The following is a 19188-nucleotide window of genomic DNA, read 5'->3' as shown; positions in this document are numbered from 1 at the left end:
CAGGTAGCAATAGTAACAGTTCAAAATTGCAATTTCACAACAGTTTTTACACTGTTACTTTTGTGCACTTTTTCATCGAAAAATTTGCTCTAGTACAACAGTTGAAAAACCAACGGAAAAGAGAAGTCCTTTGCGACTATAATCACTGAAAAATTTTTCTTACATACTTAAAAAATACCAGTGGAAAATTTATAATTTAGTCATGTTTTCTGAAAATATAACACAAATTTAACTAGTGTTATACACCGATCGAAAAGGAAACTATTATTGCAATAAAAACATACTTAGATTTGAAATAAAACGACGGTTTAAAATTCTCAATCAAAATCACTTACTTAACAAAACTTTTTTAAAGAAAGGAAAGTAGATTAACATTTTAATAACTAAAAAAAGTTAAAAAAATTATTCTAATTTATTTTTTTTTAAAGTTGATTTCATAAAACACAGAAGTAGACCATTTTGTTTTAAAAAAGCTATTTTACAAAACATAAAGTATTATACTGTACTAATGAGAAAAATTTAATCTAAATCAATAAAAAGATAAAAAAAAGACAATAAAAAACAAATTTAAATATCTCATTTGTTGCCATATTTTTGCAAAACACATTCTTATAAATAACCATGAAATATTAATTATTATTACATTATTTATTAAACAATATTGGTGAGAAACTATTTTTAAATCATTGTTTCCTGAAAACCGGTGTAGCTTTAATTTTTGTCGAAAAAGAATCCTTATAAAAAACTTTGATAACTATTTATCACTAACAAGGAAAATATAATTTAAATCGATAAAAAGATACAAGTGATAGTGATAAAATGACAGTTTAAATATCTGATTTATTGCAGTTTTTCTGCAAAACATTTTATTTTAAACAGTTGTGAAATATAAATTAGTATTACATTATTTTTTTAAATACCGATTTTAATTTCCGATTGTTTTATTGTAATCGGGGTGTTTCCTTTTATTTCCGATAGAGAGCTCCGATTTATTTTGTTTTTGGATGGGTCGTTTATGGTGCCTGTCTAACCTTTGTGTGTAGTGAAAACATAAAATATATTATTTATATTCTACGACATACGTTTTTTTATCGACGGCTTCTATGTTTGCTTTGTTCGGTGCATATGAGTGGATTTTCTTCTCACATTTTTGATGACCCCCCTGTGGTTAACTGTGCCTAGACAGGGCATGGGCCTATCTATAGCGTTGATTGTAGTGTGGTGTGTCGAGTGTAGTCACATCCCTGCTGCATAGTCTTTGTTGCTCCTCCTTAGAGGAAGTATCGGTGCTCACCGTCATCGGTGTTCAAAATAGAAATATGAGGCCTGAAACTGGGGAGTTCTATAATTGATCTTTTAAAACCAAAAAATAACAGTTTAACAAAATATTAAAAACGAATAAAATTTCATATATTGACACTGTTAATTTTCAATAAAACTACAATTTTACGAGTCGTTCTATTATTAGAAATTAGTTTTTCTATGGATATTTTAAGTTTTTTTTAATACTTTACAAGAATAATTCAAAACTCGTATTCAACATTTAAATTTTTTATTTTTATTTTAAGACAAGTGTCGCTTTACACCAGTAAATTTTCCAAATGAAATTTGTTTTTCACTACTTTAATCATTGTTGATTTATGTCATTAAATTATTTTAAACTGTTATTTTTAACTTCATAAAATAGGAATATAGCGCCTGAAACTGTTGTAACTGGGGAGTACTTTAATCGATCTTTTCAACCGATATAAATTGTTTTTTTATAATATATTAATAGGAATTAAAACTCTCATTTAATAGCAATAAAACTGTTATTTCGAAGATATAATAAAAATTATTTTATAGCATAGTAGTCAATGTAATTTCTTGAAAACCTCCTCAGTTTTTTTTCTCTGTTAGCAGAATATTTTGTATTATAATTTCAAGCTATAAAGCTAACCTACTCCTTTTAGAAAAAATAAACGAGGAGAGGAGATTTTGAAACACTGGAATGGAGGTACGTGGTGTCGCCCTCCAGCCCCGCGTAGATATTTTGCGAAGGACACGAGCGCACTCACATTTTGCGCACTTGACGCATGCACTGGGGCTATTGTTCTGCTTTTGGCTAAAAATGCAAAATCTACCGAGATTTTTGCCTTAATCGATGCAGCATATCGCACGCCAGTTCAACCAAGCCAGAATCCTGGACGAATCACCTCTAACAGTTATGAGTTTTTTTAGAATACCTACTGTGTTACCGACTGTAATTTTTCTCCGTTCCTCGATCGCGCACAGGAAGATTGCGTTCTGTAGATAAATGCCCCATAACTGTCCGCGCTGCCATGCCGTTAGCACGCTGAAATACGGGCATGTTCATGTAGTACACATGTTTTACATACATAGTCGGACGCGTACATGCGTCGAGACGAGACCAGTCTAGCACGCGGGCACGCGACCGTGGGCTTGCACCGGTCCAATGAACACAATCGGTTGTGCGCGGGTCGGGTCGGGTCGGGTCTTGGGCTTTCTTGTCCGTCGGACTCCGGAAAAATCGGCCTTCCGAGCTTTGGATGTTACTGGGTCATGATCATCTCGACTCATTTAAAAAATTCGTCTAACCGAACAGCATTATTTTTGACATCTACGACCGGTCATCCTCTTTGCTTCGTGAGACGGCGAGACTCACGTCCGCGCTACTTGAATGGCAGGATACCGCAACAAAGAGCCTGAGATATGATGATCTAGATAAGGCTAAGGGCATGCTTGAAGGGTCTTCGAGGTAAATCATCCCGTTCCTGCCGGATAATTTGCGGAGTAATGCTCAGAATTTTTGCTCAGACCAGCAAACGCGTCTTGAAGTTTAATTGCCCTCGGTAGGCCCGTCAAGGAGGGGGGGGGGGGGCAGCGGGGCACAAAATATACGTAATCACGTAGGGTGCCAACCGTTAGGACGCCAAAATTTCTCATGCCTCTCATATGTACTTACTTTTTCAGAAAGTCCCTTGTGCTTCCTCCTCTATTTGCCTTCTTCTTCTCCGTCTTTTTTGTTTTCTTCTTCTTCTTTATCGTTTTCCCTTTTTGTCTATTCCTTCCTCTTCCTTTTCTTCTCCTTTTCCTCTCCTTTCCTCTTTTTTTTCTTACCCCTCCGCCTCCCTCTTCTTCTTTTTATCCTTCTTCTTCCTCTCCCTTCTCTTTTTCTTCGTACTCTCCCCCTCCCTTTCTTTCTATTTTTTCTTCTTCTTCCTACATCTCCTTGTTATCATTCTTCTTCTTCTTCATCATCTTCATCTTCATCTTCCTCTTTTCTTTCTCTTCTTCCTCTTCCTTCCTCTCCTTTTTCTTCCTCTCTTCACTGATTCGAGTGGGGGGAGGTGGATGCCAATTTTTTCTGTATGCGTAGGTAACAACGCTCTCTCCCGAAAACCTGACTCACGATAAAGTTCCTTTTTTCATAAAACTTTCGGTTCAAATGACGACAACACGCCTGCTCCAAAGACCTAGTCGCGAAGCTAGTCACCTCCTGGTCCTACAGAAGTTGACGCGAGGTTAAACGGTCATGGCCGGATTTACCTACTTGCCGCCCATGGGCCGCCTGTATTTTGCCGCCCTCTTCTCATTCATTTTGAAACATCAATAAAAACCATCAAGTGAACGTGCCGGAGGGAGAAGGGAGAAGGGTGCATAAGACGCGTTCACTCGTGTTGGACACATTTTTTGCGTAAGCCCTGTCAACACTACTAGCAAAAGTTTACGGAACTTCGCGCGAAAGTTCAGTTCCGTAAACCTATCTCTGTGGGGACAAGGCCTTTCATTTGTAAGAAATGAACGATAAAATTAAGAAAGAACAAACATAAATGTGGTTTAATAATTTTAACTTCCGCCGCCGTGCCACGCTGACAACACTGTGTTTGGCGCAATGCGTGAAGTATTCATGTAGTCTTGTAGGCACTGTGCGTTTCACGCCGCGCCGACCGCTGTTGACCGTACTGTGTTTGACGCAATGCGTGAAGTATTCATGCAGTCTCGTAGGCGCTAATATGTGTTACATGCCGACTGCCGCCGTCGCGTCGCGGGCTTCTCCTTTTCATCTGAAGTGTTCGTCATCATTTCTCTTTGCACCGCGCCGCTCCAAGGCCAAATTACGTGTTTGGTTTCTTTCTTAACTCAACTAATTAAAGGTGCGCAGTCTTTTGTATCACTGCACCGCGAAATACGACAAAATTAGAAATTAATGAACTCTCAGGAAATGAGAGATTTTGTCACCTTTTTTTTGTTTGTAATTTTTTTCTGAATCCGATTTTTTTGTACCCGCATTTAAAAAAATTGCAAAATTTGCCGCCTCTAATTTTGCCGCCATGGGCCGCGGCCCATGTGGCCACCCCCTTAATGTGGCCCTTAACCGCTTAAAACGGTTAGGCAGGAGGAGCGGAGCATCGTCTGTGCGTGTCAAAATAGGATTGAAATAGGAAAATCCATGTAATTTCGAAATTTCAAACACGTAGCTCGAAATAGCACAAGCTGCACTTCTGCGCCTTGCCCACCAAGCCCCTCAAATGAAGTAAGAGAGATTTATTGACCCTCCCTCGTTGTAATTTCGCAGTGTAAGTTTCAATGAACTCCTGGCGAGAAGCAAGAATTTTTGCATTAGCTCCAAGATGGTGACCTCCATAACGGACCGTTCGAGTCACAGTTGAACCGATGGAGGTAGCTGCGATGTGCCATGAGGGAAATTGTCACAATAATAAGCAAATGATGACGCTCGCCATCATAATTAGGTGCACAGCGCACAGCCTTGTTAACTAATTCAGTCATCAGCCAACCCTCGGCAATGTCACAGATTATGCCAAAATCCCATTGAACACGTTGCATGAAACACGCGGAACATTAGTGCCGTGCTTAGGAAAAACGCCGTATGAACTTTCAGGCGTTGCCAAATTTCCTGTGATAAAACGCGAATTTCCTGGTAAACGTATGAATATTTTCCTCACAATTTTTCAGATAATTTAGCTCGCAATTTTACCTAAAGATTCTGAAAATTTAAAGGAAAAATATTCATAATTTTCCTAGAAAAATAGACTTTTTATCGAAGGAAATTTGGCAACTCTCGAATGTTCATATGGCGTTCTTCCTTAGCACGGCAGATTAGTGCAATGATGATTCCGCTATCTGTTCTTGTTTACGGAATAAGACGTCCTCGCCTCATCGATTCAAGTCAGTTGCCTAGTTTTAGAGACAGTATGTTTCAGAGATTTAGTGTCACTATGAGTCATTTTTTAATCATTCTAAAGACATTTTTAAAATATTTAAAAGTCATTTAGAGACAATGAACATTTTAAAGTCATTTTTCAAGACTTTCAAGAACAATGCTAAAAAGTTTTTTTTGTAAATGTCTTCGGAATGTATAGGAAAATACTTATCACATGTTTTTACTTGAATTTTTTTTAAAGATGGGTTCTTCGAAACCAAAATATTTGCACTTTCTAATGTTTAAAATCAAACATGAAAAACATGTTTTCGACAATTGAAATGCATTTACCAGAACTGAGAATGACCATCTTGCCCTCTAAAATTGGTTAAAAACATATGTATTATCTCGTAATTCGTCATTTTTTTCACATTTCGCTCTACCGTTCTACCGAACCGATTTCCATGATTTTTTTGGTTGTCTACCCGATATAATCTCCAGATGAGCTCATTAAACCCAGAATTCGGAAATATGACCCAGGTATATACTGTACTCCGATAAGGTTGTAGATTCTGCCGTTCAAACAATGTAAAGTTTCATTTTTGTCACAATTCGTTCTAAAGATCTACCGGGTTAATTTTATGATTTTTACGACTAGTCCTTAGTTGAGCCTATTGTGTAATTAGATGAATTAGGTAACAGAGATCCACTAAGCGGGATTTAAAGAAGGCAAAAAGCGCCCTCGTGGGGTTGGGCCGCGGCCGCGTAGCGGCCAGCGAACGCGCGGTCCCCTGGTAATTTTTTAAAATATTACCTCTTGGAGATTAAAATGGAACGTTTCTAAAACAAACTTGTTTCTTGGGGTGCTACCTATTAGGGTAATGTCTGTTTTGCTGAGCAGGTGACACAACTGAATACATCTTAATAAGGCCGAAATACACACGGTGATTAATCACCGCGATTGAAAGACGAAAGCCAATGGAGAGCCTTGATTTCGATCCATTGACGTCGATATATCGAAATCAAGGCTCTCCATTGGCTTTCGTCTTTCAATCGCGGCGAATAATCACCTTGTGTATTTAGGCCTTTACACTCTCCGGGCATGCACCAATAATATTTGCGGATGTGAGACCCAGGTGAGAAATTGAGAGTTTCATTAATTAAATTTATCAAGTCTCGTGGAAGCAATAAAATTCAACACTCAGTTCCTAGTGAATGTGAGTTGAATACGCTACAATTCGTAGGACCCGCTCCAGAGCGTAGCGTAGGAGGATGAGCAGGAGTCTTACGTAGCGAGGGAATTAGTAACTAACATCCTACTTCACATCGACAGTGTATTAACGGGTGGTTTCCTCATGAAGAATACCAAGTCGTGAACGTCGAATAAGAAAAACGTTAAGATTAGCACAGATAATGCTGAATGAGGTAGTATACATCGTATTTTCACTTTTATGGCACGAGCTAAACAGCGGGACAAGCAAGATGCGTTTCTGTTGCAAAACACCCAAAGCGTTGCCACGCTTTCCGACTCGCCTAATATAACTACTGTTAACCCACTTTGGCATGAATTAATTTTGTCTCTCGGACCAAGGACAAATCAATCCCGTAGATTTCGTAAGAACATTGAGTCCCAAATTTTTTTAATAATTTTTTCAATGAAGAAAACATTGATAATAATTTGCAACATCCTGCCTCAAAGAGATACCTAGTGTTTTTTTTTTTTTTTTTTTTTTTTTTTTTTTTTTTTTTTTTTTTTAACCAAAACTGCGTCGTTAAGAATGAGTGACACCATGCCATAGACGCTAAAAAAATTAAAATCTCAGTTGTCACTTTAAAAAAGTTTTACTCATAAAATTGAACGGCTGATTCTGTGGCTGTGGGATCACATAACAGAGCCCGGCAGATGCAAGTCTTTCGTGCCACCATTTCAGGTTGCAGTTCAAGTGCGAATTTTATGTACGGATCTGAATTAACCGTAATCAGCCCGACTGAATTTCACGCCCACTAATAGACCACACCAAAGTTCCTATTGCTTAAAATTAGAATCACCAGCGAGCAAATAAATAGAGTCAGATCTTCTCCGGAAGTGTGACATTTACTATGATACCACTATTCGACCACGCAGGAGCCCATATTGCCTACACCAGGAATTGAAGGCGAACTGACATGACGTTAAAGTCTCCTCATCCCGTTTGGCAGCGGCGATTCTGGAAAGTTAACGACACTCTTTTTCCTTCATTAGTAAATGTATGTAAAACAATCGAGTGTAGGTAAGACAGGTTACCTCACCTAGAATCGATGTATTCAATGGATTTGAATGGAGGATTTACACTGTTGCCAACTTGCTGGGATCGCCTCGCCGTCTGGTAAAAAGTCAACAGCATGGCACGTCTGTATGGAGGCCAAATAGATGTAAGCTTCTTAAGATTTTTTTTTTTTTTTGTGAAAAGGGGGGGGGGGGTCAAAGAGACAAATGTTACGCAATTATTTTTGGGGTGTCTCGACTAGCGTTCCTATTGCGTTACAAGGGGTAGGTGGGTGTCACAACATCGATAAAATCGCATTTCGTAATTTATAGACAGCCACTTTACTCAGCCTTGATGTTAGTTTGAAATAGGAGCGGAGATTTTGAAACATCGCAACCTATATGTATACGCATTTTTGCAGTTTTACAGTCGACTTTTCTCTCGATGGCCGATTTTAGCTAGGTTTATTTTTACTTTCTCATTTTTTTTCACAGGCGTAAAGTTGGAATTGACCAGATGTGAAGAAAGTGATCACGAATACCCAAGTCATGAGTTGATTTTTGGATATTTTCAATGTATTATATGAGATTTGCATGAGCTTCAGATACTTCCAAGTGTAAGAAGATATTTTCTTGATATCTTCTCTGAAGATATTTTCTTGATATCTTCTCTGAAGATCATGGGCGTAGCTAGGGGGGCCTGCCCCCCCCAGAAATCTCGTGCCCCCCCCCCCCCAGAAAAACAGGATCCTTCATTCCTCACCCTCCCCCCGCTCTCTTCACCACGAGAGGTGGTCCCATGCCCCCCCCCCCCCCCCAGAGAAATTTCCTAGCTACGCCCCTGCTGAAGATACTTGTTCTTCTGATACTTTCATCTACTTTTCGCTCTCATGTTTATCTTTACGAACAATTCGTCGCGCGGGTGAAAAAATGGTGTAACTACAGGGTTCACTGCAAAGTAGAGTTATGGCCTTATGCTAGGAAGGTGACGAATTCAAGCCAAGAAGTCGTCGATGATCGAAATCCGTCGTTGACGAACGAAAGGCTTGGAAGTGTCATCCGCGACCTTCCAGTTTGTTCATGATTTAATCGTGTGTAACTAAGGTCTAAGTTTCTCGGTGGAGGTAAGCGTAAGCACGGAGTCATCATTCTGCTCATCTCTAACGATGTTGTATACAATAGGCTTTATGTTCATTCTTGGTACCTTGGTCGCTTCGCGATGTGCGCAGAAACAATGAATGAGAGAGAAAAAAAAGTGCCGAAATATATTTTCTCAGGCGTAACCACTTTTACCACGTCGAGTGCGTGTAAGTATGACTCGGATTACGGCCTCTTCGTTACGAATTACGCAAGCAGCTGCGATAAGTGATGAGGCATCGACGATTCCAGCAAGTTGGCACTACTGTTAATACATCATTTGAATCCATTGAATATATCGATTCCAGGTGAGGCAGCCTGTCTCACCTAGAATCGATTGTTTTACATACATTTAGATAGAGGGAAACAGTGTTGCCAACTTTCAAAAATCGTCACTGCGATGATGAGGCAGAGGTCGATGTGATGTGACTTCCGCCGTTGGAGCTAAGCGAAGCAACTGATGAAGGATGTTTTCGTTTGGATAAAATTAGTAACAATCAACTCACGTCAATTTCTTTCTTATAAATCTTATTTTAAAGAAAAAGAAATAATTCATAAAAGGTGATGAAGATAAACTAAGTAGGTAACTACATGCATTTAAACTCAAAATAAGCAGCTACTATTTGCATAATTTGCGGTTCAATGAAAGAATAATTAAGGGGCTTGGAGGACAAGGCGCATCGCTATTTTGTATCGCTATTTTTTTTTTTTTATTTTTTTTTTTTTTTTTGTATCGCTATTTCAAGAGATACGTGGGTAAATTTCAAAATTACATGGAGCCTCATGGCAGGAAGGAAGTTTCAACTCGCTTATTGATGCTTTAAAGCTGGATTTTCGTCGTGAATTTTTCACAAAATATACTTTCAAACTAGTTTTAGTTGAGTTCATGAATACGTCAATTTTTTCAAAAACTGCACTTATGCGCCTTGTCCTCCAAGTCCCTCAATTACGATAACACTGAAGTACAATATCCACATGATTTTTGGAGGGTATTTTTCCACAGCAAAAGACAAAAAATGCTCAAGAATGAGGTTTGCTTCATTACTCACGATGCAAAACAACATGTGTATTAAATTCAGGCGCTCTGACAATGAGCTAAATCTTGTTTTATAGTGTGAACATTTATCTTATTTTATTTTCATATTTTTTTTCTAAAAGAAAATTCAACCACAACCAGTATTGGGCAGTGCCTTTGCCGATGTCTATTTTTTCAGGATGAATTTCCTTGGTGTATAATGAATACAGGAGAATAAAATGTGTGCTTGCAGCGAACTAAAGGTTAACCATTAAACATCGAACATTTAATCACCATGCGTAGGCGGTTCCACAGGGATGCCAATCGTTGCCGGACCCCTCTAAGCAACGATCGAGGACCGTAAAAAAATGTTTAAGCGTCCATAATCACGTATGCCCAATTTGCCGAAAAGACTTGTTCCACTGTGCGGCGTGGCGCCAAGAGTGTCAGATTGTGTGAGAAACCCGGTATATCTCACATTGCGTTAAATGAGGGAAATGAGCTGAACTTTCAGCACAATATGGCAACAATGCGTGGCGCGGATCTATGAGGATAATCGTATCGGCGCGGGCGGCGAACGAGGATGGACCCGGGGCAACATGAAATGGGGGAAAATGGAACACCAGTGGAACTGGGTTAGAAGTGTCCGAGAGAACAGGCGCATGGGAGGAGCTCCATTTGAATTGGTAATTCGTAGTGCATCTTACAATTAGATTTGAGACGGTCCGGTCCGGTCCGATCCAGCCTCTGAAAATCGCGTAGCCATGGCCGTATAGTTTGGTTTCAACTCTAGTTTACGTGGATCTCTGGTGTGCCCCCCCCCCCCCCCCGCACCGCCCTCTTCCGTTCCTCCAAGCGCCATGACAACTTTTACAAGCCGCGAAAATGAGCTTCAAAATTACTGTTCATTTTCTTAGAGGAATACTTATTCTGTATAAATGTCAAGCAATAATGTTGGCTTGTTTCTTCACGAAAGAATAAAATAGGAGCGGGGACTGTGTAAAACCGCGAAAAGGATACGTGGTTTTGCACTGTGACCATTGGTATCATCCGTGTAATTTTACTCCTACCCAAATAAAGTACAAAATCCAGGTGTAGTGGCAGTAGTCAGTGGCCACCTGACAGTTTAGCTACACACGCTCCTCCGGAAATCTTCTGGTGATGGCTACGATATTTCCTGAAGAATAATATGTACAGCTATGCTACACAGGCTAATAGTCACAATAAGGTCTTTCTTTCCCGTGTAACTCCAACGAAAATACGATTAAGCAACCAAGGGATGATATTTCCGAGTGCATTTCGTGTTTCCAGGTCGTCGAAAATCAACAGAAAGAAAGGGGATCATATTTCTACTCTTGCGTTAAAGTCTCCGAGAGAATCAATAATGGACCACTTGACAAAGTGCGAATTTGAGCATTCTGTTATATGTTTCTTTATCAAAATTCCCTGTTAAAGTTTCGTTGCGTTTTGCGCAACAAAAATTACTGAAATCAATTCTTAACTAGGAGATTTAACGTTATTCGATGAGTTAATTCAAAACCTCCCATCCATGAAAAATGTCCACGGAAGTCAAATCGCGCAATAAACGTTACCGAAAAAGTCACTGCGGTATGATGGCAACCTTTGTATCGACGCGCGCCTCGGCTCAGCTATTGCACGTTGTTTACACTTCGAAAAACACAAGGTGGCGATGGAACACGGATCAATCAAGAAACCTGCAGCCGAGATCATTGTAGTGCGCGTATAGTGAGTCAAAAAGGCTATTCGACGGTGAAACTACCAAACCACGTATCTCGGTTTGCGGCGTCGCACACTTCCCGTCATACTTTATTTTTTAAATAGAAAACTACTCAACGTCAATTCGTGATAACTTCTGTGATTTTTCCTCTTTGTGCAGAGAAAAATCTGTGAAAATTTTAAGGAATGATATTGATTTGATCTCCACCAAAAAAATAAAATGTGAGTGGAGATTTTTAAACACCGCAAACGAGATACGTGGTCTGGTAGTTTCACCGTCGTATTGTTTCTCTTGTTGGCGAGGAACTCAAAAATCCCGTAAAACAATTATATTTTAGTTAGAAGTTGATTTCAGTAATTTTCGTTGCACGAATTATGTTTTTTGGGATATTTTAACAGCGGGATCATGTATCAGAATGCATAAATTCGCACCTTGTCTAGGGGTCCATTCTTCGATAAACTTAACTTTCTGGCGTCGTTCCGGTAGCATTTTCTGACCAGGCGCGCTAACAGCTCAATTCTATTGGGATAGCCAGTCACGGTTGCTTGTTTGCAATGATTAAGCGCTCACACTCATACGATTCTATCGGAACTGGATTCACTGCAGAGATTGAGTTCATGGCCAAGTTATGACCCAGTAACAAATCATGAGAGCACACGAATTACGTTAACTGATGAATGTGTAACACACAGAATAGCACGCAAGTGTGCCATTTTCCACCTGAGCTATGCTAACCTTTCGATGCAAATCTTATATGCACCAGCCAGTGATTATTAATTAAATAAATGGGCGTAGATAGGAGAGAAAAACAATTTTTGGTCCCTCTGTCCCGCAACCGTATGACTTAAATTTGAAAATCGACGCTGTCCGATTGAGTTTAAAAATACGAGAATAAACCGAAAAGACGGACGGAAATCCTATTCCCGTACTATATGCTAGTGCATCCAAGAACTTGGGTCGCGTCAAATATCTGGCAAGGATTTTTTGTGCCCGTTCACGAACGTATCTCTCATCTATTATTACATCATAACTTTTCTCAACAATAAGTATTTATCCGGGAAAACTTGGCAACTCTTGAATGTTCATACGGATTTTTTCCTTAGCGCGGCATATACATTCACGATGAAGAAGCGTTTGACGACACTGACAGCCAAAACTGAGACTGCTCAAGCGCTCACTTCCATCTGTTCTAACTATAGATTAATCGGTTCCTCAAAAAAAACTGTGACTATCGTGCACGTAAGTAAGTTTCACGCTTCAGTAAATTCTTCGGAAAAAAGAGGATTGAAATCAGTCCATATATTGGTTGAATGAGATCGATTTTCCGCGTCTGTGTCATGATCTTAAAATAGGTAATTAGTTCTGTTTCTAAAGCGGCGAGTAACATCTTTGTAATTAATATTTTCTCCTCTTCCATTCGTCTTCCCTTCTCGCTCAGCTATCACAAGCTAAAAAATAAGGATGAATCGTGCATGAAAGATACTCGGAGATGAGGCCCGATTTTCACGGTCTTAGGAAATTTTAAAAAGTAACTCATTCAATGATGCGTATCTATGCATTCGTGCTGTCTTGTAAAATATAGTTATGCATAAGTTACCTTAAAATTCTCCAACCCGTAGTTCAGTGACGCAATTGAAATATCCTGCTCCATTTCAGTGTTTCGAGATTCTGCTGTTATATTTTAGATGGGGTGAGAGCCAAAAGGGCCACATAGCATTCCAACGTTGCAAAGTTTCACTTGACAATTTATTTTTTTTTACTTACTCAAGAGCAGGTGAAAATTGTCTTCTACAAATCTATTTTTCTTTGTGCTTGGAAAAATTGCCTTACATTTTGAAAACGAAATATAAAAGCGTCATCTACACGAAAAACATATTTATCAGGTGGAGCCGTAAGACGTTGCAATGAAATTAAGCTCTTTTCATTTTATCGTTTAAAAAGGAAAAACAACTAATATTTTTCTGCAAGAAATTTTTGAAAAAATGCTTGAATCGCCAAAGAAAAAATCATAGAAAATGTTAGTAATTAAAATTAGTTATAGGTAAAGTGACTAACTTGTACATGTATGAGGGGGAAAAACATCAACACTGCAAAATTAGAAGGTTTCCTAACTTCACCATCACCATTGATTCTCACAATTCCTCTTATTATTGGTACAAGGTACCTACAGGACGCTTTCGCTCCTAATTTTACCTCTTCTGCTTCGAATTTTTTTATTAAATCTAGATTCTTGATTTTCATTCTCAGGCACCTGTAACCCCCCTTGCCTTTGCGAAGAAAATCTCGAGGTTTTCAGGGCCGGATTTACCTACTTGCCGCCCATGGGCCGCCTGTATTTTGCCGCCCCCTTCTCATTCGTTTTGAAACATCAATGAAACCATCAAGTGAACGTGCCGGAGGTAGCGGGGTGCATAAAACGCGTCTACTCGTGTTGAACACATTTTTTCGGACAGCCCTGTCAACACTACTAGGAAATGTTCACGGAACTTTGCGCGAAAGTTAAGTTCCGTAAACCTATCTCTCATGGACAAGGCCTTCCATTCATAAGACATGAACGAAAAAATTATGAAAGAACAAACACAAAATTTGGTTTAATAATTTTAACTTCCGACGCCGCTCCGCGCTGACCGCACTGTATTTGGCGCAATGCGGGAAGTATTCCTTTAGTCTTGTAGGCGCTATGCGTTTCACGCCGACCGCTGCTGACCGCACTGTGTCTGACGCAATGCGTGAAGTATTCACGCAATCTTGTAGGCGCTAATATGTGTTACATGCCGACCGCCGCGCCGAGGGCTTTTCCTTTTCATCTCAAGTCCTCGTCATCATTCCTCTCTCCGCTGAGCTATAGACCAAATTGCGTGTTTAGTCCCTCTCTTAACTCGACTAATTAAAGATGCTGACTCTTGTATTACCGAAGTACAACAAAATTAGAAATTATTATACTCTCAGGAAAGAGAGATTTTGTGCCCTTTTCTCATTGATGTTTTTTTTCTGAATCCCATTTCTTTTATACTTACATTTAAAAAAATTGCAAAATTTGCCGCCTCCTAACTTTACCGCCATATGGGCCGCGGCCCATGTGGCCACCCCCTTAATCCGGCCCTGGAGGTTTTGGCTTTTAAAAAACAGGTGGATTGGCCATTGAAATCTAAATTGAGGGGCTTGGAGGACAAGGCGCGTAAGTGCAATTTTTGCTATTCCGAGAAATACGAGTTTGAAGTTTCGAAATTACACGGATCCTTATGGCGAAAAGAAATTTCTATCTGACTTTTTGATGCTTAAAAATTGAAATTTGGGGTCTAATTGATCACAGGATTTGCATTAAGACTAGTTTTAATTGGTTTTTGACGAGTTTTAATAGTGTTATTGATATCTAAATTATTTCAAAAACGGCACTTATGCGCATTTTTCAATTTATACCTCCCTGCGGAAGCAGGTAGGAGAGGCGAAAATTCCTCTGCGAAATACACCTACCTTACATTTTTCAGCTCAAAAGTAGGTAAGCTATTTGTAAAGCTAGAAAGTCACAAATCACCTAAGAAAAATTGAACCACATTTTGCAATTAGGAACTATTATTTCTGTAAAAAAATTTACGTACCTGCACCGAGGCACAAATCACATTGTTTGAGGCTGTTAGGATTACAATTAAAATCCAATACTCCAGGGGAAACAACATAGTAAAACATGCGCTTGTGGTTCGTTCCAGCTACCGCGAGTACGATAACATAACGACTGTCACTGTGATCAAATTAGTTGAGATACTCTAGCTGCAATTTTAGCCACATCATCCGACCCTTAACCGCACAAAGTGAACCAAAAGTATAGGTTGGAGAATTTTGTACACGAGCTCGAAATTTTCTTTTTGATCGCCAGTGAATATCCCTAAAGAGTCGAGGACACTCTTTTCCTTCTCCAACATTGATGGAGCGTCAGCTCGTGTCATCAGCTATTTTGTATTAAAATGTAACTACCCACAATTTGTTCTTCGCCGTTCAACTTTTTCGTGCATTTCTTTGTGCGACTATTGAGTTCAACACTTAGGAGCGTCCCTCGCATATCTGGCATTCGTGTTTCAATTGCTGTCACTTTTTTCGAACAACCCTACTTGATTTGCCGTTCTGACCTTTCATTACTACGACACTAGACGAGATAAGAAGGAAATAAACGATGAAAAATTACAATTTCGAATTGATTTTGGACAACGAGACACGCAAAATTACTTTTTTGGCACTTAGAACATAATTGTTACATTTTTTGAGCACTACCGCACATCGGTGCATAATAGAAAGGAAACTGGATTCAGCAATTCAGCATGTGGTGCGTAAGTAGCTGGCAAACTTATTGCTCGAGAATTTTGCAGAAGCTGGCTTTTAATAACACGAGGTCTCTTCCAGCCAGACCGAGTAAGGAGGGAAAATGTGAGTCAATTTCAGAATGCATTCACTGAAAATTTTTGAGCCGAAAGTTTTGGAACCGAAAACTTTTAAGTCGAAAAATGCGCGCGCTCCTGCTCCGGTCAGGACAAGAGATGCCGAGAGTGTAACCGATAGCGGCGCTGATTTCGTTCACTTGTGACGTCACGCACCGGCAACGGCTTCCCGCGCTGCTAACACAACACTGGATGTTGGAACTATCTTCAGATGAGAGCAATTCACGCAAACTCAGGGCCCCCACCTCCTCTACCCACCGTTCCAAGAACTTCCCCCGCCTCCTAGTAGAACGGAAAATAGAATATCACATAACTAATCGAATCTGTTCCCCTTTGGACGAATTATTCCCATCTCCCATCCTCCACGATTGAATTTATTGTGTGTAATGAGAGCTGACGTTGCAGAGTAATTTTAGAGCCTCAAACTCAGCGGAAAATTAGCTGGTAAAATTTAAATTATCTTTTCATGAGCCGTCGATTGCTTGTTTCACGATGGAAGGGCTATCGGTGCGCAAAACACAAAACATGATATCTACACAATGGATTTATCTGGAAGAAATGAAAAAAAGAGAAAAAAACGATCGAGCCTAATTCAAAAGTTGCCTTCATTGGCAGATCCAATTACAAACGATTTACCGTAAATTGAAGTTTAATAGTTAAGGATATTACCGCTAAATTGCAAAAAATTCATCCAGCTATAATTTAATCAGCAGTTGCATAGGGAACGATAAGCTTACAGCATTGTCTAATAAAAATTTATGGAGTGCGATAAATCATAAACGTTCAGTTTTCCAATAAATAATTGACGTTTGGTTCTCGAATAGATAACTATTCGTGCTCATATATAGGTTCGTTGCCTACTCGGCGTGTTGAGCCTTTAGGTCAACAATAACAAGACAACAATACAATATTCACCTTTATCAAATTTCACCTTATTTTTTATACTGCCGAAGCGCACTGTTTTTCTTGATGCTCTGAACTATTAAACTATGACAGAGTTTTTCAGCATCAGCTGGACTCATTTGCAATGTTGCCCAGGAGAACATTAAAAGTTGCGGATACGCGGAAACACGGATACTTAGAGAGACTTTAACGCAGAGGAGAAAAGTAAACCACGGAGCCTAACCATAAGAATCCTTGTGGTTTCCCTACTAATTTTGCTACTAAATCCAAATCAGCCATGAAGTATCAAGGGGGCAAAATATGGAAGAACACGGCTTGCCATGAAGCATGAAAGAACAAAAGATTCATTCGAAATAAATGAGTAAAAACGATACTAGGTTGTTTACGAGTTTCCAGCGGCTGACAAATCAGTACAGTTTCACAAGAGGTGCGGGCATGGTGTTAACCGCTTGTAAATGAATAGAAGAAAATTAGTTAGATTTTATGTAATTTTTTATTCTTATTTTAAATGACAGTAATCCATACAGAGTGTGCAAAAACATAATAGTGGTAACAATTAGGGTAGGTAACCTAGAATCAAAGCGGGAACTCCCATTCCCGTCTTACGCGGAGAGGCGATCGACCAATCAAAAAATAGACTACCTATCCATTTTCTGATTGATCATGCAATTTGAAGCTGAAGCACACGAACTCACGTCCATCAGCGAGGCATAGGAGGAATTTTAGCGGGTTTTAGAGGTGAAAATCTCGAAAACCTACCAATATAGTATTGCCAAAACTTTGACAAGGGGCCGTCCACAAATTACGCAAGGCACTTTTTTACGATTTTTAGACCCCCCTCGCCCCCGTAAGGCCCTCGTAAGGCTAGCCTGGACCCCCCTAAATAATTACGTAAGGCTGGCCAGAGCCCCCGCTTCTATCGTTTAAATGCATAATTTAATGAAAAAATTGTGTTAAAACAAATCGGTATTGTTTCAAGCATTACTAATCGCTGGTAGGAGATCATGAAGAATAACAGTTGTATTAAAAAAATAACCAGTTTTAAAATTCAAAAAGTTTAGAAAAAATTACATTTTAAGAAAGAAAACATTGAATAAAACTTACAGAACTGACTAAAATTTAAGGAAAAGCAGACTAACAGCAACGGCATCTCCCATTTAAACACAAGTAATTTTGAATGATCTGGACAAGCGAATCGTCCATTTTTGGCGATACGAGTACCCGCTTTGATTCTATGGGTTACCGTAGTGGTAACAAGTTGAAAAACGCTGACTCCGCAAGTTAAACCATCTGCGCCAAACAGTTCGGGCGATACGGAACACATATTAGCGCCTACAAGACTGCAGGAATACTGCACGCACTGCGCGCTCAGGCGTTCACCATCCAAGGTGCATCATTGCATCAATCGTTGAAAATTCGTAATATCTCGCGGTGCCAGACTTACCACGGTGTGAGTAAGTACGCCATTTTCTCACCAATGCACACCCCGAGCCTGCAATCATGTGCTCTGGATGGAAAAAATGATTACATATTATCATTGTAAAATTGAAAAAATATAATCGAGCTTCAAGCCATAAATAAATTAAACTAATAATATTTCAAACTACATAGAGATGAGAAATAATAAAAAACTTACAAGAAAAAAAAAACAAAACAAACGTTTCGACCGCCAACAACTGCGGTCCTCTTCAGTGCATATAGGGCCCGTTTCCGGCCAAAAACGGACATATGGCTGGAACTGGGCCCAATCGGTTCTACATATGAAAATATGTTTTTAGCCATAAGTCCCCATAAATCCCCTTGGGGGATTACGCACAGTGGTCCGATGACGTTGAAAATTGGACATATTTTCAAAAATTTACCGTGGCGCGAGAAATAAACTTGGGGAGCTAATTTTTTTTTGAAAATGTAGGTAATTGTGTCTACTTTTTGAATAAGCTATAGTTAAGAATGTCTGAGTAAGTTAATTGTGATTGATGTTGAAAAAAATTGAGAATTGAGAATATTCGATCGACATTTTCTATATATTTACGTCCATGTAAAAGCCCAGATCGAAAAATACTCTTCAGTGTAAGTTGTAGATCGGTCTTTTTGCATTGATTTATGGTATATTACATCACATGGCCTTATCCTCAGAATCGAAGGAACAAGAGGGCAAAAACGGAGCGGATCGGGGCGCGGCCTCGGTGTTCCGAATCGCAAAATGGCGATTTTGAGTGGCGGATCATGGCAATGATGGCCTTTTCAGCTGCACCCGTCTACTGAAGACCCAAATGAATAATTTTTATCATAAAAGCTCTTTTCTAAAGCACCATGGTTGCCAGTTTTTACTCCATTTTTTACAATATACTAATTTGTTCTGGCGCGCGCCGCGGCCATTCAAGTTAGGTATACGTCAAGGTTGGAAGACTTCTTCAACCTCCAACCTTTGTAAATAATCAGTGCAACAACGAATCAACCCCCTTTGGAATCAAGTGACTTCCCTGATCTTCCTCCCCCCCCTCCCCATTTTTGGAAAATAACAGGATGTTCGAAAAGTGACTGATTTTTTTTCTA

General features: G+C 39.4%; 1 protein-coding gene across 1 annotated transcript in view; it reads right to left on the bottom strand.

Moving 5' to 3' along the window:
* Positions 1 to 15948, bottom strand: part of LOC109034055 (A disintegrin and metalloproteinase with thrombospondin motifs adt-1) — a 57181-nt gene extending 41233 nt beyond the window's left edge. The window contains exon 1 of the mRNA XM_019046983.2: positions 14899 to 15948. Within this exon, the coding sequence (XP_018902528.2) occupies positions 14899 to 14976 (78 nt within the window). The 5' untranslated portion in view covers positions 14977 to 15948. The remainder of the gene's footprint in view (positions 1 to 14898) is intronic.
* Positions 15949 to 19188: the final 3240 nt, after the last annotated feature.

This window comes from Bemisia tabaci, chromosome 1, assembly GCF_918797505.1.
Source record: "Bemisia tabaci chromosome 1, PGI_BMITA_v3".
NCBI lineage: Eukaryota > Metazoa > Arthropoda > Insecta > Hemiptera > Aleyrodidae > Bemisia > Bemisia tabaci.
Note: the sequence above shows the minus strand (reverse complement) of the source record. Positions and strands in the feature narration are given on the sequence as shown.